Source organism: Anguilla anguilla, chromosome 4, assembly GCF_013347855.1.
Source record: "Anguilla anguilla isolate fAngAng1 chromosome 4, fAngAng1.pri, whole genome shotgun sequence".
NCBI lineage: Eukaryota > Metazoa > Chordata > Actinopteri > Anguilliformes > Anguillidae > Anguilla > Anguilla anguilla.
The window spans coordinates 45,290,211-45,317,421 of record NC_049204.1 but is presented as its reverse complement, the minus strand read 5'-3'; the positions used below and the strand labels follow the sequence as shown (position 1 = coordinate 45,317,421).

Sequence of the window (27,211 nt, the reverse complement as noted above, 5' to 3'; positions counted from 1 at the left end):
TAATTGGTACTACAGTTGAGGCCAAAGGTTTACATACACCTAGGCTAAAGACATTCAAACTCGATTTTTCACACATTTCATGTTACCATACATTTCCTGTGTTAAGTGAATTATGATATCTACTTTATTTCCATAAGAGATCATTTCAATGAAAGACATATTTATTTCAGCTTTTATGTACTAGATCAGATTTTCAGTGTCAAAAGTTTACATACACTTTGTTAGTATTTGGTGTCATTGCCTTTAAATTGCCGAACTTGAATCAAATGCTTGGGGTAGCCTTCCACAAGCTTCTCACAATACTTTGCTGGAATTTTTGCCTATTCCTCCTGACAGAACTGGTGTAACTCAGTCAGGTTTGTGGGCCTCCTTGTTTGGACACGTTTTTTCAGTTCAGTCCACAAAGTTTCTATGGGATTCAGGTCAGGGATTTGTGATGGCCACTCCAATTCTTTCACTTTGTTGTCTTTAAGCCATTCTGTTACAACTTTGGAGGTATGCTTAGGATCATTGTCCTGCCAGAAGACCCAGTTGCGACTAAGTCGTAACTTTCTAGCTGATGTCTTGAGGTGTTGCTTCAGTATTTCTAGATAATCCTCCTTCCTCATGATGCCATCTATTTTCTGAAGTGCACCAGTCCCTTTTCCAACAAAACACCCTCACAACATGATGCTGCCACCCCAATGCTTCACAGCTGGGATGGTGTTCTTTGGATTAAAAGCATCACCCTTTTTTTGTCCATACACAGCGCTGATCATTATGGGAAAAATGTTCGATTTTTGTTTCATCTGACCAGAGAACACTCCTCCAAAAGGCTAGGTCTCTGTTCTGGTGATCACCTGCAAACTTCATTCTGGCTTTTTTATGCCGATCTTGGAGTAGGAGCTTCTTCCTTGCACGACAGCCTTTCAGGCCATGATAATGCAGGATTCTCTTAAAGGTGGATGTAGATAGATCTTCCAGACAGTCAAATTGGTATATGTAAACTTTTGACCCACTGGAATTCTGATATAGTGAATTAAATCTGAAATAAATCTGTCTCTAATTGATTGTTTTAAAATGACCTCTGATGTGAACAAAGTAGATGCCCTAATTGACTTGCAAAAAGAAATGTATGGTAACATTAAATGTGCGGAGTTTTGAAAAGCTGAGTTTGAATATCTTTAGCCTAGGTAACTTTTGGCCTCAACTGTACCTCCTTTCTAAAGAACTGTGCTAATTAGCAAATCCAGACAACTGCAACAAAAGACTGGGGAAGAATTCACTTTCTGAACCTGGATTTTCCCCTTCTGCTCTCATTAATCAGGATGCCGGGAGTGGAGTCTCCTCTGAATAAGGCCTCGATGAACCTGACCCACCAAGCTCTTTCAGAGCGGTGACATATAGATCTGCTTCAACCCTGGACGGTACAGAAAAGGAACCACAGCTCCCCCCAGGCACAGAAACAGTCCGTTTCAAACATTACTGAGACAGTGGGCCGGTCCATTGTCATTTACCAGCAATATAAAGATATGCTGAAAAGCTCAGGGAAGGAATAGTCACTCCCAGGCCCGGACTGGCCATCGTGAGATTGGGGAAAATTCCCGATGGCCTGCCTGGTCGCTGATTTGGCCTGCAGTGCAGTCACGGGGTAATAAATCTTGAGTTGCACTGTGATTTTTATGCGCTGTCTATAACAGGGTTTGTCTATATGTCCGTATTTTTATACGGTCTATGGTATGTCCCCACAAAAGCAGACCAATCACAGCTCATGCCACTACGTGCACAATGGGGAAACGAAACTTAAAAACTAAACATTACTTGCTGCAGCAACAAACACATTTGGAACGGCACTTAAGCTAACGATTTGTTCGCGAACTCCACACTGCAAGTAACTTGGTATCGACAGGTAAAGATTGGACAGGCAGGCCACATAGTTATTAGAGCAGCATCTTGTTAACAATGGACCCCCCAAAAAAGAGAAAATGTGGAGCCGAAAGGGAGAAGAAAAGGAAGCACCTTCAAGAGGAGGCGGCCAAGGGCTCTAAAATTCTGACTTATTCAGAGCCCCACCAGAGAACATGTCGCAAGTAAGTTAGCTAGCTAGCACAGCGTTAAGCCATATTTTCAGTTTTAGCATAGCTTGGGCAAAACTCGGCAACCCCTTAATTCAATTGAATCAATTTCTTGCTCAACACATTTCATGGTTATTTTATATGTTGTCCACACAGAGACTTGCCAGCTAGCTGTGATGTCAATTTTGCTCAGTCCAAATCTCAGTAGGCTGGCATGTTAAGTGTAACGTTAGGTTATAAGCTCCACGTAGTATGTACTGTAGTATGGCCCTAATGAGAAAAAAACTTCTGAGATATTTATTTGTGCAGCAAAGGGGAGGGAGAGTCAAGCTATATTTGAATACAGGGAAAGTGAGAGAAATTCACTGTTATAACTACAGTGAATGTAAAAAGCTTTCCTCATTTTCTATAAGATGGAGATATGAGTCAAATCATTGTAAACTGGGGGATTTGCTATTATAAAGTATAAGGTATAGTCAATTGAAAAATAAGCTGTGCTCTTTTTTCCTATGCAAAGGTGGAGATAATAGGCCTACTAGTGCTGGTGCTTCAGAGGGAGAGGTGCAGGAAGAGCCCAGTGCTAGCACAGAGGAACTGGCAGGTACAGAGCAAACAGTCTACAGTAGGACATGTTATTGGTACAAGATTGAGCTATGTGTAAGACTTAAAGTCGGCTATGACTATGAAACAGTAGAACAAAAACATATTTAATGGCAATTTTATATGTTGTCCACACAGAGACTTGCCAGCTAGCTGTGATGTCAAGAAAACTAATTTTGCTCAGTCCAAATCTCAATAGGCTGGCATGTTGAGTGTAACGTTATAAGCCCCATGTAGTATGTACTGTAGTACGGCCCTAATGAGGAAAAAAAAACTTTTGAGAAGATTTAATGGTATGTAGGGAAGCGAAAAGAACTGGACTGGAGGACAGGAGTGCTGTTGTTACAGTCATATATTGAATAGAGTGCTGGTGTGTGACTGTCAGCCTATATGGAATAATGAGCATTGGTGACTACATGTATTTAGCCCATATGTGGAATGTGTGTGTGTGTGTGTGTGTGTGTGTGTGTACGTGTGCGGAGGGTGGGCAAGGTGGCCTGGGTTGGTGTATGACTCCCGGCCTGAATTATTGTCCCAGTCCGGCCCTGGTCACTCCTTTTTGTTTTACACACGTCCAGTAAATCAAAAAAATTATTTAACTAGAGTTCAAATTGGTATCCATTATTCATTTCCATTTACTGCTGTGCGCTTGATGTAAACATCGTATTTTTTCCATTTTTGTTTACTCTTAATGGCTCATTGTTTAGTCAGTAAATAAATGGCTTTTAAAAATATAAATCTCCCTCACTCAGTGTGCCACCATCTACCCCTCCCACTCGCTGTCCCTCGCCTTTAAACAATAAATCTCACTACTGCCGCTTGGCAGCCATAGGGATGTCCTGAAAGACTGTGCACAGCCTGCACAGTCTTAATCTCATAGAAATAAATATTCCCATTCACAGGCAGGACATGTTGTTGTACCCATGAGGTACTGCTTATACTGTGTAAAAATGCCTGCTAAATGCCAGTAATGCAATTTAATGAAAGACAATGTGCTGTTTTATTGTTAAAGAACCTAACGATGGGACACTTCTGAAAGTGCGCAGTCTGTTCTGTGAGTGAAACCGCAGAGCTTCTGTGATTCGAGAAGGCTGTGGTCCTGGGTTCGAGCCCAGGAGCGGCCCTGCATCTGTAGGTCTGAGTGGAGTACTTTGCCTATGGAATTTTCTATAGAAAACACTCGGCTGTATGAATGGATTACAGACCGTGTCAAGTGAATGCTCTGGAAACAGCTGGGTGCATGCTGAGCAAAGAAATGAACTAGTGTGAAGTCGCCTGTTAGTCGGGCGATGAAATGACATCCCATGAAGAGTCTGCCATTTTTTTATTCCCAGAGATCAGTTTAATTACAGACAAGGAAAGAGTTAATAAAGAAAAAATCCAGGACCTAAAAAAAGGACCTAACAGGGGCTTTGTGTGAAAATAACTAGCATACTGTACATATTTTGATGCATGCATTTTTCAGCGATTGAATGATAACAGTTGTGTTCTGAGATGCAGTCTTTACATGCCCAATTGGTCATGAGCGGATCGAGAAGGTCCATTCCAGTTTTGCCGTGTTCACTTTGTCGCCTTTTTCCCGCCCTTTCAAAATCAGAAATGCATCCAAAACACAGACGCCAGCTGCTCCTAGCACATCAAATGACATCGAATGACAGTTTCCATGACGCTGCCGACGAGCAAGGGCTGCACAGCAGCTGTGCAGCTCTCCGCCATCCCACAATGCACCTCTTTGCACCAAGAAGACCATTCCGGTGCAAAGTTACTGTTCCGCGTTGTGGAATTCTAACGCGGAATTTCTCAGCTGGGCAATAGTTGCCGTGTCTGGAGCAAAGCATGTGGTGGGGGGGTTTGGGGCGTGGGGCCAGAGGGGCACAGGCTTGAGTTATGGGTGGCAGAACTACCGTTGTACCCTGGAGCACAGCAGGCTGTGTCAATTGTTCCAGAAGAAAAAACCCACCACTAAAAAGCAATTACATAATGGGTTAGATGTAAAAATTTGGGTTGCCAATATCTCTTGTCTGAATTAAGGACAATGTGGTGAAGCATGCTAAATTAAAATACAATATTAATTAATTGGGGTAGTGTGGAGTTTGCCATGTTTTCAATGCTGATTATTTAGTCATTTCTTTTGTGGTACCCATTAACCATATAGTAGACTGTATTTAGTCCCATAGGGAACAAACCCAGTTTTGCAGAAATAACAAGACTGTTGGCAACCCATCCATATAACTGGGTATTCAGGTTTCTGGTAAGTAAACAACAGGACGAATCCCTCTCTTGATGAACTGACAAAACTGACTCTGCAAAGCAAAAAATCATCAAAATCACAATTAACTTAATTCATTCTACTGAGTTACTTCTGAAGAAACACAGATAGGAGGAACTGCAATGCACAATTTAACTGACCTGATGCCAGTGACCAAAAAAAATAATAATTACCTTCCAATAAAAAGCTTCAAGTGTTCCTGGATGGCCCCCCAATGTGTGATTATACATACTCATAACCATTAATTAGGCTGAATTCCATCAGACTGATTTACACCGAAGCACACACATGCTGTACAGATGACACACATGCACGCAGACACACACAAACATACATACACCCACATACAAACACACATACAAGCACAGAATTGCACACACTCGCACACCTAAAGAAGCTAGTCATCTTCACTCCTCATCGCTACACAAAAACAGGACCATGCAATAGTGCAGGACTCCACCCTCAGGCAAGCCACATCAGACACCACCCCACTGGTGCCCTATGGCAAACAAGAGCTGTAGTCAATAACTGCACATGCTGCCAGTAAAATGCAAATAAGTTGATACTAAAGCTCATTTTTGATGTGTGTGTGTGTATATGTGTGTGCCTATGTGCATATGCCTGTGTGTGCACCTGAGTGTAATAGGGAGTTAGTTGCATAGACGGTCACAGGAAACACAAGACTGTAAACAGAAAACCCCTCAGCAGTGGACTACCACACATTCAACCTCTTCTCTGAAGCTGTCAGTCAACATCTTCCTCTGCCTCGTAAAGCACTGCATTTAACTATGCCCACTGCTGAGACTGGTGGGCAGGGCCAGGGCCATCCCACATTGCCGTGTCCCTAGTGAAGTAACAGGTCCGTTGTGTTATTGAAGCAAAGTTGCGGTCCAGAGTTGGAATAAGCCAGGGGGGATTACGCCACTGGCTGAAACAGGGAGGCTGCCAGACGGCTGCCCTCCAAAGGCCTCCCCTCACCAGCATTGCCAACTCACTTTCTCCTCCTGCTGTTTTAATGTAATTAATGTAATCCAGTTAGACGGCACAGACCAGGGCTGCCCAACCCTGTTCATAGAGATCTAGTTTCCTGTAGGTTTTCACCCCAACCTAACAAAGCACACCTCATTGAACAGCAGAGATTTCATTGAGCTGTGAATTAGTAAAATCAGGTGTGCCAAATTAGGGTTGAAATGTACAGCACGGTAGATCTCCAGGAACAGGGTTGGGCAGCACTGGCATAGACAGTATGTTTCTCGGCAAACACTCTTGGCAAATCAACCAAGAAAACCTGTAATCTTAAGGCCATTTAAGCCAAGGCTATGGAACACCTAACCCAACTCTCTCTCTACACACACACACATGCACATACACGCACACACACCCTACCAAGAGGCGATATGAGAAATCAACCACTTCATACATGAAAAGCCCACACATCCTTCCAGTAATGTTATGGCAACATTACCTAATCTTGCCACAGCTTCATGCCAATGTGGTGAGGATTTCAATCGCCATTAGCTGTGTACAGATGTATGTCTTTAACAAGCCAGAATGCACCAAGTCATTTACTGAACCTTTCTGACTTCATCGCATTCTTCTGGTGAGCCTGGCTCCTTGGTTAAACCGCAGTCTGGAGCTCAGACTCTCACAGCAGCATGTTGTAGAAGCTGTAGGATCCGGGCAGAACCACTCTGGACTTGGGTCAGACCAGTACCTGACCACAGACTGAGGAGCATGGAGCCTGAGGTGGGAGGGGCTGGTGGAGCCCCAGGGGATGATGGGATATTGTGAAGTTGGGGCTTGTGAGCTGGTGCCCATGTGGCGGGCAGCTGGCTGGAGAAATAGAACGACAGCACATTCCATGGAAGAGAGTCATTGGAAAGTGCCATCGCCCATTAGACCAACACATCTAGATAGGAAAGCAAACAGATGCAGGAAGCAAACCAGAAAACCATGCAGCGATCCTGCAGCACAACTGCTACCTGGTGGGATCACACACACATACGCAAACTCACACACACACATGCACACACACACACACACACGCTTGGACACGCAAACATACACAAACACACACATACACACACACACACCTGCACACACACATACACACATACATGCTTGCACATGCTAACACATGTAAACATGCACACACACACACTCACAAGCGCACACACATGCATGCACACGCACACACACACTCTCTCTCACACACACACGCTTGGACACGCAAACATACACAAATACACACACTCAGACGCACGCGCGCATGCACAAACGCACGCACGCACACACACACATGCACACATACACACGCACATAAACAAAAGATCAAGGGTATTTTTTATCATCTGCCCCATCCCCCCTCCCGCCCAGCAACAGAATTGCCCTCATCATTCATATTTTATGAGAGTGTAAGAGAGAACACTGGGGTACCGCTTGGCGCCCTGGGGTCTCGGGTCAAAGGTCAACCTTCTACCTGATACTTCTGAAGCTGTGGGTAGCAGGCAGCTTAGCCAGCACCTGCCCGAATGGACAAGCGCCTCATTACAGACCAAAGCCCTCCGGTAAAGAGTGCGGTAAGCTGGGTGGTGGGAGGGGCCATTTGCTGTTAATGAACCTGAGGGTTAAAATGCACACACTGGCTCTTCATTCAAATAGAAACGATCGCCTCACAAATAACCGCTCATTAGGCTGGGGGGTTTCTGTGGGCGGAGCCTGTATTGGTGGTCGGAGATTATGAGGCCTTTTTTCTCAGCAGTGGTCTTTATTCAAAGGCCTTAACATTTCTGTTGCCACTTATGGCGGCTTACGCATTTTTACGACATGCAAATTAGCCACACCTTGGCCTGTCATTCGAAAGTGAATGGGCTCTGTGTGTGCGACTTTGCTCTTAGCAACATTTAGACGCCAAGGTCGTACCTGTTCTTCTGACAAAGCAAGACAAGAGCATTTCCTCTGAGCTGTGAGCTCAACAAAGTCAGCTCTCTAATCCCGAGAAAGAAAGCTAATCAATCAGAAGAGAGTATCAAAAATGACCACCAACCCTCTATTACCCACAAAACAACAAAAAGCAGTTTGACAAGTTGACTAGTTAAAGCCCCTCATTCAGGAGAGAGCCTAATGCCACTGCAGTAGGTGTAACTAAATGCCAGCCAGACTAGAAGCTGCAATTTAATACACTTAAGTTTTGAAAATGCTTTTAAATGTCAACAATTATAGAGAAATAAAGCTGTCACATAACAAAGAACGCTTGTTCTTTTTCCCTGGCATTATACGTGTGAGAAAAAAAAGCAGTCCCACTGTCTCCCACTGTCCCAGTTTAAACCTCATCTCTGGGTTTCAACATGGAGGGCTCCTACATTTCCTCTCAATGGTGGACAGAAGCCATCATCATGGTAACAGGTGTGATGTCACAGGAGAGGGGCGGGGCCAACAGGATTATGGCCTAGTGTACAGGAGTAAAACAGCTACCCTATACTCTTCACTGTGGGACCTGTGTGGGGGACTGTTACCAAAAAAATACCCGTTACTGATTCCAAAGCATTTATTATTCATGATGATGACACTGTTGTTGCCACGGCAGCCTGATTTCATTCCCCACCACTGGTCCATCATCAGACATTTTTCACTCGATCTGCATGGTAGAGCTTTAAACCAGTCTTGGTGCATCTTCCATATAACAGAATTGTGTGGTTGGTCTCGGCCACTATGAGAAGGCCTTTCCAGCTCCCATACTACCCCCTAGTGGCAGCAGCAGAGATGGCGCTCTCCACCTTACGGGAAGAAAGTGCTAATGTGCGACGGTGTTTTAAATCCTCTTGTTGTCTCTCTGCTATCCACCACAAGAGATTCCTTTCAGCAGCAACAAAAAAAAAGTATCCAGTGTTTTACTACCCAAGTCGTTATAGGCCAATCAGGTCCGCAAAAGCTCAAGATCACAGACCGCCACCTCCAGGAGGCTGCCGGACACCATCCTGACAGCGGTTCATAGCAGGGCTCCCACATCAATCATAATAATTGGGAGAGATACCCGTGGAAAAATCAGCATTGAGAAACCCCCCCCCCCATTCCTTTATGGAGCTGAAGAATGAGTCTCCTGTGTCTCGCTCCAGTTGAAATGGTAAGCCTCAAGAACAACTGCAGGTTCAGAATAAATGCGTGGGGGAGCACTGAGAGAGAGACCGAGGCTGAAGCCACCGTCTCGGGAGAGCCGTGGCAGAATGAAAAGGGTGGGGGGGGGGGGGCAGGTGCAGGCCGGCTAATCCATCTACCTCGTTGAAGAGGGTCGCCAGAAAAATGTAACTTCCAGCAGGCAGTGCATTCCATGGGGTGGCGGGGAGAGCAGCAGGACTGGCTACCTGCTCACAGGTGTGAAAGGGCTGGTGATCTGGGGCACAGGTAACCTGGGGCTGCACACCTGGGCGTCGTGATATCATCACTTTAACACGTCTGAAGAGAAAGTGTGGGGTCTGGATGCAAGTCATGTGATGTGTTGTGTGCGGAGATGAGGGGGGGAGGAGATAAGAGTGAGCTCCCATGATGTTCTGAAGAAGAGGAACACAATGTGACTGAACCCCTGCTGTGCGTGTGTGTGAGTGTGTATCTGTGTGTGAATGTGTGCGTGTGTTTGTGTGTGTAGGTGTGTGTGACTTTGTGTCAGTGTTTGTGTGTGTGCATATGTGTGTGTTACCCAGAGAACAGATGGGTCTAAGGGAGCCTGCAGTCCCCAGCCTGATCCCACAGAGGCCTATCAGGAGAGCCCTGGGCACAGAGCACTGAGCCTCCCATCTACAACCTCCTCCAGTCCTCACATCTAGAGCCTCCTCCAGCTTTCACATCTATAGCCTCCTTCAAGCTTCACATCTACAGCCTCCTCCAAGCCTCACATCTACAGCCTCCTCCAGGCCTCACATCTACAGCCTCCTACAGGCTTCACATCTACAGCCTCCTCCAGGCCTCACATCTAGAGCCTCCTCCAGGCTTCACATCTATAGCCTGCTTCAAGCTTCACATCTACAGCCTCCTCCAGGCTGCACATCTACAGCCTCCTCCAGGCCTCACATCTACAGCCTCCTCCAGGCCTCACATCTACAGCCTCCTCCAAGGCTCACATTTATAGCCTCCTCCAAGCCTCACATCAACAGCCTCCTCCAGGCCTCACATCTACAGCCTCCTCCAGGCCTCACATCTACAGCCTCCTCCAAACCTCACATCAACAGCCTCCTCCAGGCCTCACATCTACAGCCTCCTCACATTCAAACAGCATTCCACTCTTCCAACACGCAGCTGTGGAGCGCTTTCAAACAACATCAGCTTTAAAGAGCTGCTTTAATACAGCGTATACAAACTTTACTAAAGCATCTCATAAAAGACACATTTACAGATTCCGGATCCCCCCCCCCCCCCTGTCTTTATAAACAGAGACTTTGTTAGACAGAGTGATGATAGCATGTTATTAACTGTGAGAGGCCTGAGGCTGGGCAGGCCGAAACAAGCTCATCCGACAGCGTGCGTTAGACTGGAGCTACAGGCCAGGAGAGCTGTTTTCAGCCTGGACACAATCAAGAGAACATCATGCTGCCTCATACCAATGATCCAGAGGGTCTTGTGTTTTCCTGGTAGAAAAATCCTCTCAGAGCTGAGGGAAGATGTAGTCCTCTCATGACCTGTTCCGAGCACATAAGCAAGCTTTCATCTGTTCTACTGCCGCAGCCAAACGCAACTAAAATGTCTGCTGCATGAAGGTGTTCTCTAATGAGCTGGGCATCGGAATCCCAAAAGCAAACAACCCTGAGACATTTGCATTAAATTCAATATACATTGCTGACCATGTGGCATCAAGCAGCCTCTGAACATCTTGAATGTAAATTCAGTTTTTAACTTCAAACACTTAACTAATCGAACTGGCACATTTAAGGAGGATTCGGGTTGTCCTTCTCTTCATGTTTGGCCTAAGATTCTGAGGACTGGACGTGCAGAGTGGTAAAACTGAACACCCCTGAAGAGTGAAATGTCGTTGAAGGATGACAACACTGAGAGAATTAGTTTCAGCGACAGCTGCACAGCTCTGCTGCAGAAGAGGTGGGTACCTGTGATGGACAGATCTCTACCTGCTCCATTCTCAGCTATTAGTCTCCACCTTGTGGCAACTATTAAGATTGCAGCCCAGTCAAAGTGCTTATATTGCAGTTGAGACAAAGTTTACATACACCTAGGCTAAAGACATTAAAACTCAATTTTTCACAACTCCACACATTTCATGTGACCATACATTTCCTGTGTAATGTCAAGTAGGGTATTTACTTTATTTCCATCAGAGGTCATTTCAAAATAATAGCTAAGAGACAGATTTATTCCAGCTTTTATGCACTATATCAGATTTTCAGTGGGACAAAAGCTTACATACACCTTGTATTTGGTGGCTTTGCTTAACTTGAATCAAACGCTTGGGGTAGCCTTCCACAAGCTTCTTATAATACTTTGCCGAAATTTTTGCCCATTCCACCTGACAGAACTGGTGTAACTCAGTCAGGTTTGTGGGCCTCCTTGCCCGGACACGCTTTTTCAGTTCAATTTTCTACGTGATTCAGGTCAGGGCTTTGTTATGGCCACTCCAATACTTTGTTGTCTTTAAGCCATTTTGTTACAACTTTGTTGTATGCTTAGGATTATTCTCCTGCTGGAAGACCAAGTTACGACCAAGTTTTAACTTTCTAGCTGATGTCTTGGTGTTGCTTCAGTATTTCTAGATAATCCTCCTTCCTCATGATGCCATCTATTTTCTGAAGTGCACCAGTCCCTTTTCCAGCAAAACACCCCCACAACATGATGGTGCTACCCCCATGCTTCACATTTGGGATGGTGTTCTTCGGATTAAAAGCTTCACCCTTTTTCCTCCATACATAGTGCTGATCATTATGGCTAAAAAGTTTGATTTTTGTTTCATCTAACCACAGAACACTCCTCTAAAAGGCTAGGTCTTCGTCCTGGTGATCACCGGTAAACTTCATTCTGGCTATTCTATGCCAGTCTTTGAGTAGGGGGTTCTACCTTGCGCGACAGCCTTTCAGGCCACTTTGGTACCTGATGCTTCCAACTTCTTCACCAGTTGCTTTGTTGTTGTCTTGGGGTTCAATTGAACCTTTCGGACCAAAGTTCGTTCAGCCCTGGGAGTTAATTTGTGCCTCCTTCCTGAACAATGGAGTGTCTGTATGGTCCCAATATTTTTATATTTGCAAACAATTGTTTGTACAGATGGTACCTTCAGTTGTTTGCTCCTACAGAGGAGGCGTATGTACACTTTTGGCCTCAACTGTAGCTCCATCATCACCCAGAGGACAGTTCTATGATCACCCCTTTCTGTGTTTTTCTGTTTGGTTATTTGCTTAGCTGTGAGTGGGGTTAAGTTTTTCTTTAAATCCACTCGCACCCACTAGAAGATTTTTGATTAAATGTTCCCCTATATTACGCACTGGAAAGCATATGATCTTAGGGCTGCTTCATTAGGACTAACCGACAGGGTGATGAGAAGAATTAGACCTGATTAAACAAACGATAGATGATAACAGATATACCATTTGAATGACACCCTGCCAAGGCTAAGAAGACTGCAAGTTGACAACACTGGAGAGATCTCCTTTTTGAGAACACATGCATGGTATTACAATGCTCTTCTAGAGCTCAAACCTTCCCACAGAGTATAATTTTAACAAGAAATTCAAACGGATGCAGAAAGAATTCAAACCAGTGAAAAAGGGAACCAGAACACGAAGAAGCCAATGGAACAAGAGGGGTAAATGGATTTATGCCTAAAGCTTAATTTATATGCCTAAAGCTTAATTTATAGCTATTACTGCTCACAAAGCCATGAGATAAGGAAAACTTTTGGAAAGGAGTGATGATGGTTCTGGTCCCCGTTATGGCACTATTCAACTGGCCCAAATTGGGTCAGAGCATATCTGGCATAGTCAAGTAAAATTACTTTGGGGAGCCCTTCATATCCTGGGACTGGGTGTGTTTTATATGCACAGCACAGCAGCGGTATGAGAGCGAGACTCCATATGCCTAAAAGTTGGTAGAGCTACCAATTACACTCAATTACTGATGAGTACCCACCAATCAGACAACTTTGCCCTTTGCAGCAAAAACCACAATTGGTTCCGATTAGTGTGCTGATGAGATCAGATGATGGCCCCGCCCCTTTTTGGAAAGCCTGTATATTGAAAGAGCCAAGCTAGAGACCACACAGCCACACAGATGGTAAGAGCTCTGAGCTGTGGGCCCAAAACCACATCCTCTCTCACGTCCCCCGACCCCCCCCCCCCCCATTATAGCAGGGTGGTGGGTGTGGGAAGCAATCGCCTAATTAAAATGATGGGGTGAGGGCGAAGGGGTTGGGGGGCTATGTTCTCTCGAGGGTGGGAGCCTGGTTTTTAAGGCAGGGACACAGGCAACTGGGCTGATTGAAAGAGGCTGTGTGTTTAAGTGGCTTTCTCTGGAGAAAAACGCCATAGCGCCATCAAAGTGTCGGGAGCTACAGGGGCACAGTGTATGACAGGCAGGAAAACCACTCCAGGTACTCTACGTCCAGACTATCATTGTTCGGTGTGAATAACTGTCGCTCATAAATGGTGGATGCAGTGCACCATGGAACAGAAAATTTACAGAGCCCGGTACAGCGACAACAGAGAAGCATCAATCAGCAAACTAACGAACCTGTCAAAGACTAACACCTCGCTAGAGTTAATAGATTGCATGCAACAGACAACCGACCACGACCACGGCTGGTGGTTGTGGAGAGGGCTTTGATGGCTGACATAACGGATAAGCAGTGCAGAGGCACCGCGGGTGTTTGCGGGAAACCGCTTTCACTGCATGGGCGTCCCAGGCTGGGGCAGATTAAAGCTGAGCCCTTTGACTGAGGAGGCTGATATTCCTAAACCTGGAGGCTGCCTGCACTTTATCCTCCTGCCCAGGCTCTCTGGAAGTAACCAGAGAGTTCTGCTGCCAGGTGCATTCTGGGAACGCAGAGTCAGTCCGTTTTTTTCTCCATATAAAGAATACAATGCGGAGAAAAAAACAAAGCCACTCGCATTAACGCCAGACGATAATGTCATGAGACCTTTATGCCCCGCATTCTTGTGTTCCTTCACAGCCAGAACACAAAGGTGTTTCATTAGCCTCCCTTCCAAACAAAGCTACACTGCCAGATTATTCTCTTATGAAGCGTAAATCTATCAGCACCAGCCTGGAGAGTAAATACAGTAATGTAATGTGGCAGAGCTAAATTGGATAATAGGCTATATAATAGCAGTGGCACCTTGCAGTAAATCACTTTGTGCTGAATTTCTGCTGTGATAAATATTGCTACTGGCATGTAGTCACATTTCACATCTCACATTACATAATGACACAAGTGCTGTTATTGGCATTACTGTGTTGTATTAAGGACAAATAACATGACAGCTGTGTTATTTAATGAAACTATTTGTTACTGCATATTTACACTATGCGAAATACTGCGAAGGCCTTGACAAGAACAAGCAAACATGGATAGGTCCACTTAATCCTATTGAATCAGACAATCAATAGCACTGAGGTGAAAATGTTAGGACTACTTAGAAAGTGAATCACAACTCATGGGCACTCTCTACAGCAATAAAACTGCTTTATAATCATTAAGGGTTTGTTTTTTCTCACAGCTCTTCAGGAAGAACTGAAACACGGCATGAATTGTGCACCATTACAGCTGGTATAAAATGTCAGCATGCATGCCAGAGTTGGACAGTAATTGTAGAAAGTGTTCTGTGAACTCGTAAGGGCTCTTCAGAGATAAATGGGGGCTTTAGGGGCCCCAAGGCCAAGGCCACAAATTTCAACCTCAAATCCTGGAGAGCCACAGTGTCTGCTGCTTTTTCATGTGTTCCTGCACTTAAGTGCTTTAGTAGTTAAGCAGTTTGATTAGTTTGACTGGCTAAAGTGGAGGTAGCCAGCCCTGTTCCCCTTTTTTTGCTCCAACCATAAGAAAGCACACCTAGAGATCTCGTTGAGCTGATAATTAATAGAGACAGGTGTGCCAGATTAGGGTTGAAATGAAAATCTACTCCAGGTAAATCTCCAGGAACAGGATTGGTTACCACTGGGCTAAAGATGCTACACACCTTGTTTCCATGGCCTAAACTGGCTGCATATTGAAAGGAAATCCGAAAAACCATCAGAGACTGCAGCCCTCCAGGACTGGAGTTTGAGAGCCTGGCTCTAGGCCTTTACTGTCCACCAGGTGGCAGTGTGTGCCACTGATGGCTGTAGGTGAGAGAGGATCCCAGCCCTCCTGACTCTTCCAGGGGCTGCGTGCTTGCCGGGCTCCGGAGGGAAGGGAAACGGGGATAATCTGAAGGGTCCTGGCTCTGTTCTTCCCTCACAGTGATGGATGAGGGCATAAGTTCTGTGGTCTGGGTCAGATCCAGACCAGTAAAATATGACCTGTTACTCTGAGCTGCCTTATGGGTCTCTGCCAGGCCTATGGAGCTCCAGCAGTCAAGAGTACTGAGAATGATACTTAAGACACAGATATACACAAAAACAAATGTAAAAACAGCCACGCACACGTACACACACGTACATGGGTGTGCACACACTTCCACAAATGCAGAGGTTCATGCATTCCCACACACATATGCACTCACATACATACACACGCAGGTAAACACAACTGACACACGTGTGTAGGTAAACATAACAGAATTATAAAATGGGACTATGCTCTCTCTATCTCCCCCTCTCTCTGTCACACACACAAAAAGCACAGGCAGGTGGAGTCAGAGGAGAGAGGGTCAGGGTGTTGATGGAAGGGGTCAGACACGCTCCCTTACTGGAAGCACTGCTCCTATTTTAGGTCCCTGCTGATCCAGGGGGAGCCAACCACCCATCGAGCTGACATTACATATTCCAAAGGGACAACTGCAAACATTCAAAACTTTCAAAAGCTCAACTCACCAGCCACCCATTCAAATACATTTCACAACCTTCAAATGCCAGGGCAAATGGCGCAGTTTTGAATTTAGAAATTTCTTCAAAGCCAAAGCTGGATTTTTCCAACTTTCCAGAGAAAGTCACTTCTTAGTGTTTTCCCTGGGATTGTTTTCCAGCAGTGGAGCATGGGTTTCCCAAGTGTTCCCAGGTTTACAAAGTCGCATGTGCACACAGACCCACTGCTGCCGCTGACTCTCAGTAAGGAAAACTTGTGCTTTTGCTTTCAAATCGTCTGCAATTCTATGACAGAAAACAAAACGGAATTATTTACATAAGCATACAAAGTACCAGTGCAGATCACAAATGTGCATACGCTAAAGCTTTTATGCACAACTTGTTTCTATTATGTAATGAGGATCAACTCTACATCAATTGTACTTTCTATAAAATAAGGTGTGATACCACTGGTCAAATTTGAGACTGGAGACTGGAAATCTATTTTAAAATGGCACTGAATCTGCTGTTGGAGAAAATCAGTCTTTACATTCGTGGGACATAGAAGCACACAGCCACTAAACATTTAGCAGTTAGCAATTAATGCTGCTTTTAACTACATAGAAAGCAGACAATGGCATTTTTGTACAAGCTCTCATGAGCTGCACATAGGGGAATCACCTGAGGAATGAGGAAACCTCTAACATTATTGCTAGTGTTCTAACAGTATCTCTCTCTCTCACACACAGACACACACACACACACACACAGACACATGTGGGGGGGGGGGGGGGGACACACGCACGCTCACACGCAAGCAGCACCAGCTGGCACTGAGACAGCTGATCTGAAGGAGGGACAGAGAGCACATTTTACTGCAGTCTTCTACAGGTTTGCTCAGGGGTAACCAGGCAACCAAAAAGATTTATATACCATAGGAAATGCTGGCACAAAGCTGACACACAAATTATGTTTGGTGTGTGTGTGTGTCTGCATGTGTATAGGTGTGTGTGTATGTTTGTGTGTGTGTGCGTGTGTGTGTTTGTGTGTGTGTGCATGCATGTGTGTTTGCGCATGTACCTGCCTGTGCACACATTTCAGATGTAGTTTGCGTAACATTAGAGATATCCGCTTGTTAAGCCGTGGCGTATCGAGATTTCCGATAATATTGTGGCGAATGAGAGGCATCAATTGTAAAGCCCTTTGGATAAAAGCGCTATATAAATGCAGTCCATTTACCATTTACTGTTTCCAGGTCCGAGCCTCTACTGCTTTGACTGAGGCTCTCATCTTTTCAACATGCCACAGTGCTGTGTCCCTTGTTGTCTGAATAGAGTCCAAAAAAACTATTCAATTGTCATTCTACCGCTTTCCTTGCGATGAGAAAGAGAAGAGGAAATGGCTGCAGTTGATAATTAAGTTACAATTCTTAAACAAATGAAGAAAAACAAAGTTTGGCGCCAGTGGGTGCTAACGTTAGCTAGCTGTTTATATCCTGTTCTTAACTGTCCTTATCAGTTCTCATTATGCATCTACATTAGTGCACAACCTGTCTACAGTACAGTTTATCATTACTGTACACCTGCTACCATATATTCTTACCACTGTATTATATGTAAGGAATAAACCACGATGGGTCCTGTTATTGGAAAATAATGGTAGTTCTACTATTTGCACCATTGTTAGGCAAAAACCTCTGGTCGTTAATTCTATGAAACCGATTCTATCAAAAAAAATAGTTCCTTCTTGTTTTATACCATACAATTAGCACCAATTTTGCTCATTTTTGCCATTACATTATTTAAGAAAACTACATGAAACAATAACTCAATTGCTTTTTTAAATGTTGCGGTCTAGCAGTGTAGACGTAGAGTTTGAATGCCAGTAAGCTTTATGATAGGTCTCCGTCACTTTTCAACTAGCCAATATTAAAATTTTGGGTTTTAGGTCAGAATGGTCTCATGGCATGCTTGTTATGCCGGCTAGATAGCGAGCTAACTATTGAATTGTATTCAAACAGCGGTTACTACAAACGGAATTGTTTACAAAGATACGGGTGAAAATGCGTCCCATAGCCATGAGTTAAATACGGAACGCCTATTCTACTGTCAAAATAAGGGATGATTCCGTATTTTGTGGGATGGTTGGCATCCCTAAATGAAGTAACTAGAACTGTGATTCAACGTTGCCATCTACTGCAAAATTGGACATTGAAAAGGGGAGGGGACGTAACAGATCAAAATCGAAAGAATAATGTTGCTGTTTTAACTGCTTTAAGAATGCTGGATTTTGTAGCGCATTGATTATATTGGAGTTGAAAGAATTTAGATCCTTTTTAACCCTCAATGGTGCCTCACTAAAGAAGGAAGTGATCATGACACAGTTCACAGGTTTGGGATCTAAAGGAGCGTTTGGACCCGGAAATGGCAATACGTCACGCGAGACGTCAGACTTAACAAGCGGATTGCTCAGAAGATGAGAATAAATCATCGTATCCCAGCAATCACAGGGCACTCTGAAGGGCCCCAGTAGTAGGAAAGTCTTATTTACATTATATTACATTACAGGCATTTGGCAGACAGTCTTACCCAGAGCGACGTACAAAGTGTATAACCATAACCAGGAACAAGTGTGTTGAAATCCCTAGAGAGAAGTACCGTTCCAAGTGCAGGGAACAACCGCATAGTTTAACTTGGACCCTGTAGGTTAATCTGATTAACACTAACACAAACAAGAACAGCAACAACGCAGTCTATGCAAAAAATACAAGCAGTAGTTAAGACACGAGTGCATTAACTAAGTCAACTAAAAACAGCTACCTAGTTAGAACCCTAAGCTTACAGTCAATTTAGAGATTACAGGGAGGTAAGAAGGGATGGGGAGAGATGCAGCCTGAAGAAGTGAGTCTTCAGTTGTCGCTTGAAGTGGGTCAGGGTCCCAGCTGTTCTGACCTCCACGGGGAGGTCATTCCACCTTCGTGGGGCCAGAACAGACAGGAGACGTGATCGGGAATTTGTTTTACGTGACATAATGCGGGTAGACTGGATCTGGACCGGACTAGATCAGGACTGGACTGGACAGGGAGCAGGACCAGACTGGAGCAGGACTGGACTGGACAGGGAGCAGGGCCGGACTGGAGCAGGACTGGACTGGACAGGAATCAGGAGCAGGACTGGAATTAGGAGCTGGACTGGACTGGGACAGGGCTGAACTGGGAGGCCGGCGAAGGGCAGGCTGGAAACGGCGAAGATGCAGACAACACGAAAGCAAGACCAGACAACCACAGCGACTGGGGAGACAATGACAGGGGCACCAGAACATAAAAACCAGCAACGACGAACGGGAAGGAAAAAGCAGGTAAGCGGGGCAAAAAAGACGGAGTACGAGACCAGAACGCAAATAACTTTAAATGAGAGCCGACTATAAGCTTCAAGCGAACTGAGGCAACGATCTGGCGGAGAGTGGTGGGCAAACCGTGAATATATGCTGGAGTAAATAGGGGCAGAAGCATGCGGAATGCTGAGGAGGCAGGTGAAGGAAATCAGCTGGCAACGAGACCCGCCTACACTGCAAGGGGAAACAAAGATCATGAAAGGAAAAGACAAGATACATGAGGCTAACAAAAAACACGAAAACGAGAGGGATATGACATTATGACTGCCTTTGTGTCAAGAAGCAAGGTGGTGATTTTACAGCCACAGCCAGTGTGTTATCTCAGTCCTGCCTCAAGCAGAACAAGCTCTGTAGGTCTAGCTATGTGTTCCCTGGGCTAACAGCAAGGCAGGCAAGGTCATGATGCAGATGCAAACAGGCAGCAATTCATTCATCACCAGAGGGTTACTCCCCTCCTATTCCCCACCAGAGATGTGAGCTGTTCATCTCCATTCCCCCCTCTGCCCCCAGCATGTGCCTGTTTTATCCCCTCCAAGGACTAGGACATGTAATAGACAAGAGAGATGGAATGAGAAGGTACACTCTCTCTTCACTCCCTCTCAACTCTCTCACTACCTCTCTTTCTGACAATACCTCTCTCTCCCTCTCTGTCACACTGTCTTTTGCTCTCTCTCTGTCTCTCTCTATCCCACTCTGTCTCTTGCACTCCCTCCCTCTCAGCTCAGAGGTGGTCTGTCTAATCCTGAAGGCCTTCTACTCTACTGACACAGTTTCCATTGTGTGCACAAAGTGTGTGTACTTATGTGTCTCCTTGATTATGAAAAGTCCCAACAGGAGATGGAAACTTTTATCAAAATAAACAATTATAAATTAAAAAAAGAAATAAAAAGCTGTCACAACCTCATTGTTCGGTTGTCTTTTAGAATCATCTACATTCCAGTTGATTCCAGTACCTTTTCCCTCCCTAATAACCTATTTCATCTGTCACTGATTTTTTCCCTTTGCATAAACAGAGAAGAGCCCCTTCCATAAGTGCCAGCCTTTGTTCCCCGTGTTCCAGATCGTTCCGGCCCGGGGTTCCAGAATGCGCTCTCACACGGTCCCCCTCACAAAGTCAGAACAAAGCAGTGCGAGCAGTCATCCACTTGTGCACCCGTGACACGGGAGAAGCGTGGAGACAGCGGCATCAAAGAGCACACTTCAGACCCTGTTCCCAGGGCTGCCACGTCGCATCAAGAGCCCTCCATGAAAAAAAAAAGACAAGCTGGGCCTCCCCCCCTCCATCCTGCGCTGTGAGGTCATTCCCACAGTGACATCATATACAGGCTTTTTCCATGCACTAACAATGTACGAATGAAACAGCACTTAAATGTGAGCACGACTCGGGCCCAGAACATTCGGGCACAGACACAGGGGTCTGTGAGAGCACAGCCACTCACAGGAACTTTGTTCCAGAGGCGGCGACGCATCGGTGCTTTCTACCATTCCTGCAAGACGGTAGGAATATAAAAATCACTCGCATATACTGGAAGTGCTACACCTCTGGTAGCTTGAAAACCCCATATCTCTGACACCTCCCACACCAGCAGGACCCTAGGAGAACATATTAAGAATTTGTCAATGTGATACTGTGAAAGTACATGTAAGAGTGTGTTTGGGACTGTGAGAGTGGGGTACTGTGAAAGTGTGTGTAAGAGTGTGTTTGGGAGTGTGAGAATGATATTGATAAACTGTGTGTAAGACTGTGTTTAGGAGTGTGAGAGTAATATTGAAAAAGTGTGTGTAAGAGTGTGTTTGGGAGTGTGAGTGTGATATTGAGAAAGTGAGTGTAAGTGTTTGGGAGTGTGATATTTTGAGAAAGTATGTTTTTGGGAGTGTGAGTGTGATATTGAGAAAGTGTGTGTACTAATGTGTTTGGAAGCTGTGACCTCAGCCTATAACCCTCACATTTGCCCACTGATTTCAGAATGGATTCCAGATGTCTCTGCGGTAAACGGATCACCATACCCTAAGAAAAATGTGTGGTATTCCGACACCATGACAAACCCTCATTGTCTTCTCCTGTCAACAATCATGTTACGAGTCACACTTTCCAAAACAGATATTAAAACATAAAATATTCTGAAATGACGTGTCATACTGTACACGTCCCTATGGGAATAACGTAACGGTGAGAGCGACGAGTAGACAAAGCAGGTACACAGATACAAAAACAAACAGAGATGGGGAAACACACACAAACTGACGGGAGGCCAGCTCAGATAGGGGCCCCGGCCGTGTCATCTGCTGTTTGTGTTCTCAGAGCATAGCTGGCCATGAGAACGCCCCCCAACGCCTTCTCTGCAGAGCCATCCTACGAAGACTAGGGCCTTTTGCTCTTCTGGCTCAAGCCTCCAGCGCATTCTTTGCTCTCATAAGCACACAAACACAACCAAAGAGTCCCTACATTTCTCTCTCACTCTACCGATCTGATCTGCATGAGAGAGGTAAACAGCTCCCACCGAGTGCAAGTCAGCCCTCCGTATGTAACGCTCCACACACCCACCCCCTCACTCTCTGTCTGTCTAACACTCCACAGACACACACCCCCCGTGGGCTGTCACCCAAATTTTAACCTATTTTTGAGTCTGAAGACATTACTCATCTTTAATGGCCAATCGGACTTGCTGCCCCGGAGTCACAGAAAAGGTATATCCATCTGCTCAGACGTGTTCTTATTCTGGTGCAGGACTGAGACACTGACACAAAGACCTGTCCTGAGGCATCTCTCTGCCACCAGGTGGCAAAGACGATGAAAATTACAGAGTATAATGATGACAAAGATGATAATAATGATGACGCTACAGTATGTTGTGTCTGTGCATCACGCTCCAGTCTCATATTTAAAAAAAGCCTATTTTTTACGAGGCATTAATTTCTATCTGCACGACTGGCATGCTCCCAAGCATCTGAGTATGTGTGTGCATGTTTCCTGTGAGTGAACAGTAGGTGCGTATGCATCAATCTTGAAGAACAGAGCATGTATATCAGTGCAGCAGCACTGTGTTTACTCTGTGGGTACTTTTTGAGTGTGAAAGCTCTAGTCTGCCCCTGACATGCAACTTTTCAAACACTGCAATTAAACGAGCGAAAGGAAGAAAGCAACCCAGCAAACTTTACTGCGCAACAAAAGCCAGGACTGAGCCGGGTACCACGGAAACTAACTGAGCACGAGGGCAACAGCTGCACACATACCGAGCACAAACACACTGGGCAGAATGAGCAACACAGACACACCAGGGAGAATGAGCAGCACAAACACACTGGGCAGAATTAGCAGCACAGACACACCAGGGAGAATGAGCAGCACATACACACTGGGCAGAATGAGCAGCACAGACACCAGGGAGAATGAGCATCACAAATATATTGGGCAGAATGAGCAGCACAGACACACTGGGCAGAATGAGCAGCATAGATACACTGAGCAGAATGAGTAGCACAAACACATCGGGCAGAATGAGCAGCACAGACACATCGGGCAGAATGAGCAGCACAGACACACTGAGCAGCACAGACACATCAGGCAGAATGAGCAGCACAGACACACCGGGCAGAATGAGCAGCCCAAACACACTGGGCAGAATGAGCAGCACAGACACCAGGGAGAATGAGCATCACAAATATATTGGGCAGAATGAGCAGCACAGACACACCGGGCAGAATGAGCAGCATAGATACACTGGGGAGAATGAGTAGCGCAAACACATCGGGCAGAATGAGCAGCACAGACACACTAAGCAGCACAGACACACTGGGAAGAATGAGCAGCACAGATACACCAGAGACAATGAGAGGGAAAGAGAGAGGAAGATAGGGACAGGGGAGAGGGGGAAAGGGAGCACAGGAGAGAATGAGAGGGAAAGAGAGGAAGAGAGGGACAGGAAAGAGAGGGAGAGGGGGAAAGACAGCGCAGGAGAGAATGAGAGGGAAAGAGAGCAGAAGAGGGACAGGGGAGAGAGGGAGAGGGGGAAAGGGAGCACAGGAGAGAATGAGAGGGAAAGAGAGAGGAAGAGAGGGACAGGGGAGAGAGGGGGTGGGAGGGTGCAGGGCCTGAATGTGTGAGTATGTGAAACTATGGCCTTTGTCTCCACAAGTGCTAAGAGATTATCTCAGGCCATGGGTGTCTTCCTGGGCACTGGGCGAGCGCTGACCTGTGTTGTGATTGGTGGGGTGGCTCGTCCCCGGGGTTTGTATTTTCCCACAGAGGCTCAATAGGAGAGCAATTGTTTCTCAGCTTTGGGGTCCCACAGCAGGACTGAGCCTCACATTGCTCCCCTTCACAATGGACAATTTCCCCCCAAACTCCCCCCTTATCCTATAGGACAGATACATTCTCCCCCTCACTCCCCAAAAGCACATGGATGAGAGCGGTGCCCTGTCACAGGATCCAGGAGGAAAAGGGCATCCCATGAATCTCTCTCACTCTACTCTTTTGCTCTTTCTATTCATTTACTCTCTTTCCTGTACATTCCACATTCCAGCACTATGATACTGTCGAGGGAATTCATGTAATGGTGGGGTGGAAGCCCTTATTATTGAGGGCAATATCTATAATGTACAGTACACAATGTACAACCATAACAGCTTCCCTACATGAAGTCCCAACTTACATTCCATCACACCATTTCTGTAACAATGACTAAAACATACGTAAAGAAATTCTGTTGAAAACATCAAATCTTTGACTTCAAAATCAAGGACTTGACTTCCCAACACACCACCTGCCATGTCCCTGCTAGCTGTGATTATAATGTATGCAACACCAGTGGTTTCCAACCCTGTTCCTGAAAATCAGCCAGCCTGTAGGTTTTCACTCCAATCCTAATTTGACACACCTGATTCTACTAATTAGCAGCTCAATGAGATCCCAAGCTGTTGAACGAGGTGTGCTTTATTAGGGATGGAGTGAAAGGTCTCTAGGAACAGGATTGGAAACCATTGCTGGACACAATATCCCATTTTCCGGACAGTCAGACGTCCTCTCTTCTTGAGCAAAGCATCTTTGTGGCATTGGCCAGTCAGAACAAAAAAACAGCTGCACCCAAGAAAAGCAAGCAACCATCTATCTCCTCACATTTATTCCTACTACACTGCAAATGCAAAAAATGATTACTCCGGTGATGCGATACCCAACAGGCTAAGAACTGTAACGTGCAGACGCCACAAGGAGACTTCTGCACGTTCTGCCCAACAAACAACATCAATGCACTGCTGTAGCACTGCTGCAATGTCATAATGGTGCTCCAGCGTTTCACCCGCAGTGGAAACGTTTGTTCCTCAGCCTGGGACACATTCTGTGCTCATCTTCGGCAATGCGAGTATTCCCTTTGGCGGGTCTGGCTAACATTAATAGCGGAGACAAAGATAAAAGAGCCAAATCCGTCAGGAGTGTTTGTTATTTTTCCCCATTCAGCTGGGAACAACCACGTACGAAGAGCGGTAAAAAAAAATCTAAACAATAACATGGTGGGAACATTTTTTTTGGATGGGTCTCCAGTGGCATGGGGTGCGCGGGGTCCTTTTAGTCCTGTGAGCGGGGGCCAACCCCATAAATCAAGATGAGACAGGATGGATCTGAAACTAAGGGGTGGCGAGGGTGTTATTTTTAAAAAATCTTAACAGGTTTTCCCATGTGTGACATATGTAAAACACACAGCTGTAATAGTACAATGCACAATGACTGATGGTCATGAAAACAAAAATGGCCTTATTTTAAGCTTATTCTAAGCTTCTCCCATCAGTTCAGCTGACCTTCAGCACAGGCCAGATTTAAGCATCCATGGTAACCCGAGCCGAGGGTGCAGACCAGACCACCAAGCAAAACAAAACAAAAAAGAAAAAGAAAAAAAAAAATCTAACAAAAAGCACTGTTATTATGATTTGACCTGTGACAGTCTTAGAAAGTGCCAGAGATATAAATATCCAACAAAGGAGCACACCCGGCAGATTGGCTCATTGGAAATCAGCGCCTTTCCAGCCCATAATGTGCAAAGAAATGATTTCTCCATGTGAGGGTGTAAGAGAAGCGCAGGACTCCACAGGGTATTCCAGGAGTCCCAGCTCTCTCAGTGCACCCTGCTCATCATATATGCAGCTGCAGATAAAGTATTTGCCGTGGCAAGAGATAAACCCAGCAATCTCACACTATCCGTGAATCAACACTGACAATACCTACTCCTGCCCTCAGTCTGCCAACACATAAATTAGCCATGGCAAGCCAGAGTTAGACAAGTAAAACTTTCAGGAAAAACAACGTTTGATCTTCAGAATCAAACAGAACATGTCAAGGCAATGATTATATTAACTCCGCCACACAGGTAAGCCTGGATTCAATTAACATTTGCCCGTTTAACATTTACCCACCAAACACACTGAATGTTCTATTTTAGATTTACTTTCCTGACATTTGAATGTATGCATGTGTTTATTCACAAGCCAAAGTTAAAGACAAATGTTAAAAAACCTACAACGGCACTCACAATGCAGTTTTTATTTAAAATAAAATTTTAAAAAAGATCTTCTTAAATTAGGCGCGATAGTTTGAGTAGGCATTTCCTGTTATGGCCTGTAGCAGTTTGTCTGTCATACCTCTGCACCACGTCCTCCCCGCTCCAGCAGGAGAAGTCGTCCACCACCATCTCCCCCTCACACAGCATCTCAGGAAGCGCCGCGAAGAACGACTTGTAGCGCTGGATGTAGCCCATGAACTCCCTGCAGCACAGATGGTAAAAGGTGTGTATGTGTGTGTGTGTGTGTGAGAGAGAGAAAGAGAGAGAGACAGTGCACAAGTGAGTGAGACAGAAAGAAAAAGTGTCTCTCACACCCTCATTTTGTCCTCCACAAGGCACAAGCAGTCTTGTATCTACTGAAGGAAAGTTTCTATTTGAGTGCACAGAATGGCTGTCTATCTCATGTATTCAAATAAACAGCAGGGAGCCAGTGGTCCTGTTGCATGGACAGATATGTACAGTATCTTGGGCACTGAAACATTTACACACATGAGAGACAGATACACAGAGGAGACTGCAAACATGATTAATGAATGTCTGCAAGGAAATTTGTTATTTCAGACAGACAATGGCATAATTTGAACAGTTTCTAAGGCCACCCTGAGCAACAAAACTGGGGTCAAAAGGGGTCACAGAGCAAACGGGACCTCATTAATCCATGCCATGGGAGCATTGCATTTCCATCCCTATAACACTTCTTACTATAACAAAAATGTTAACTAATTTTATAAAATGTACATTAGAAAATGAGCTGGAACGGGCATATATGCAAGAAAGCATTTCATGCTTTCTTGCATATTTGTATGCATTGCATTTGGACTGTTACATTGACTGACAAGTGACTGACATTACATTTCCTTTTGATGAGTCTACCTGGGCCATCACCTGTGCACACGTGTACATAAACACAGATACACATGTGCTCACACACACACACACACACACACATTTGGCCACACACGCAAGCACATACACACACACAAACACAAATACACACACGTATACACAGCCAGAAGATGGAAGATGTGCTAGCTTAAAGGAACATGTCAAGGGTTGGACATGTGACACGGGTTAAATGAGTGACAGACAGGCTCGCAGGATCCGTGCTTACCTAAACATTTTTTTCAGACTTCTAGGTTTATCATTCTTGGAAGGTTTCAGAGGCAGGGAGCTGGGGAGGAGTCATTCGGCAGGGAAGAGAGAGAGGATCAGTCGATGCAAGCGGGAGGGATGCAGGAATGGGAGGAGGGAGATAAAAGAGAGAGAGTAGAAAAAATAAAGACAACGAAACCAAACAAAGGAAAAGAAAAACAAGAGTCGCACCGTTGACCTGGAAAAGAAAAGTTGATTGTGCGGCATGCAGAGACGTGGCTCTG

General features: G+C 45.2%; 1 protein-coding gene across 4 annotated transcripts in view; it reads right to left on the bottom strand.

Moving 5' to 3' along the window:
• The window catches only part of gpc5b (glypican 5b), a 195,757-nt gene that overhangs the window by 79,161 nt on the left and 89,385 nt on the right, over positions 1 to 27,211 (bottom strand). For 3 of the 4 annotated variants that reach the window (XM_035414637.1, XM_035414636.1, XM_035414635.1), the window contains 2 exons: positions 26,947 to 27,006; positions 25,915 to 26,037 (listed from right to left, as the gene is read on the bottom strand). In XM_035414637.1, the coding sequence (XP_035270528.1) occupies positions 25,915 to 26,037; positions 26,947 to 27,006 (183 nt within the window). The remainder of the gene's footprint in view (positions 1 to 25,914; positions 26,038 to 26,946; positions 27,007 to 27,211) is intronic. The other variant, XM_035414639.1, reaches the window with a different exon arrangement.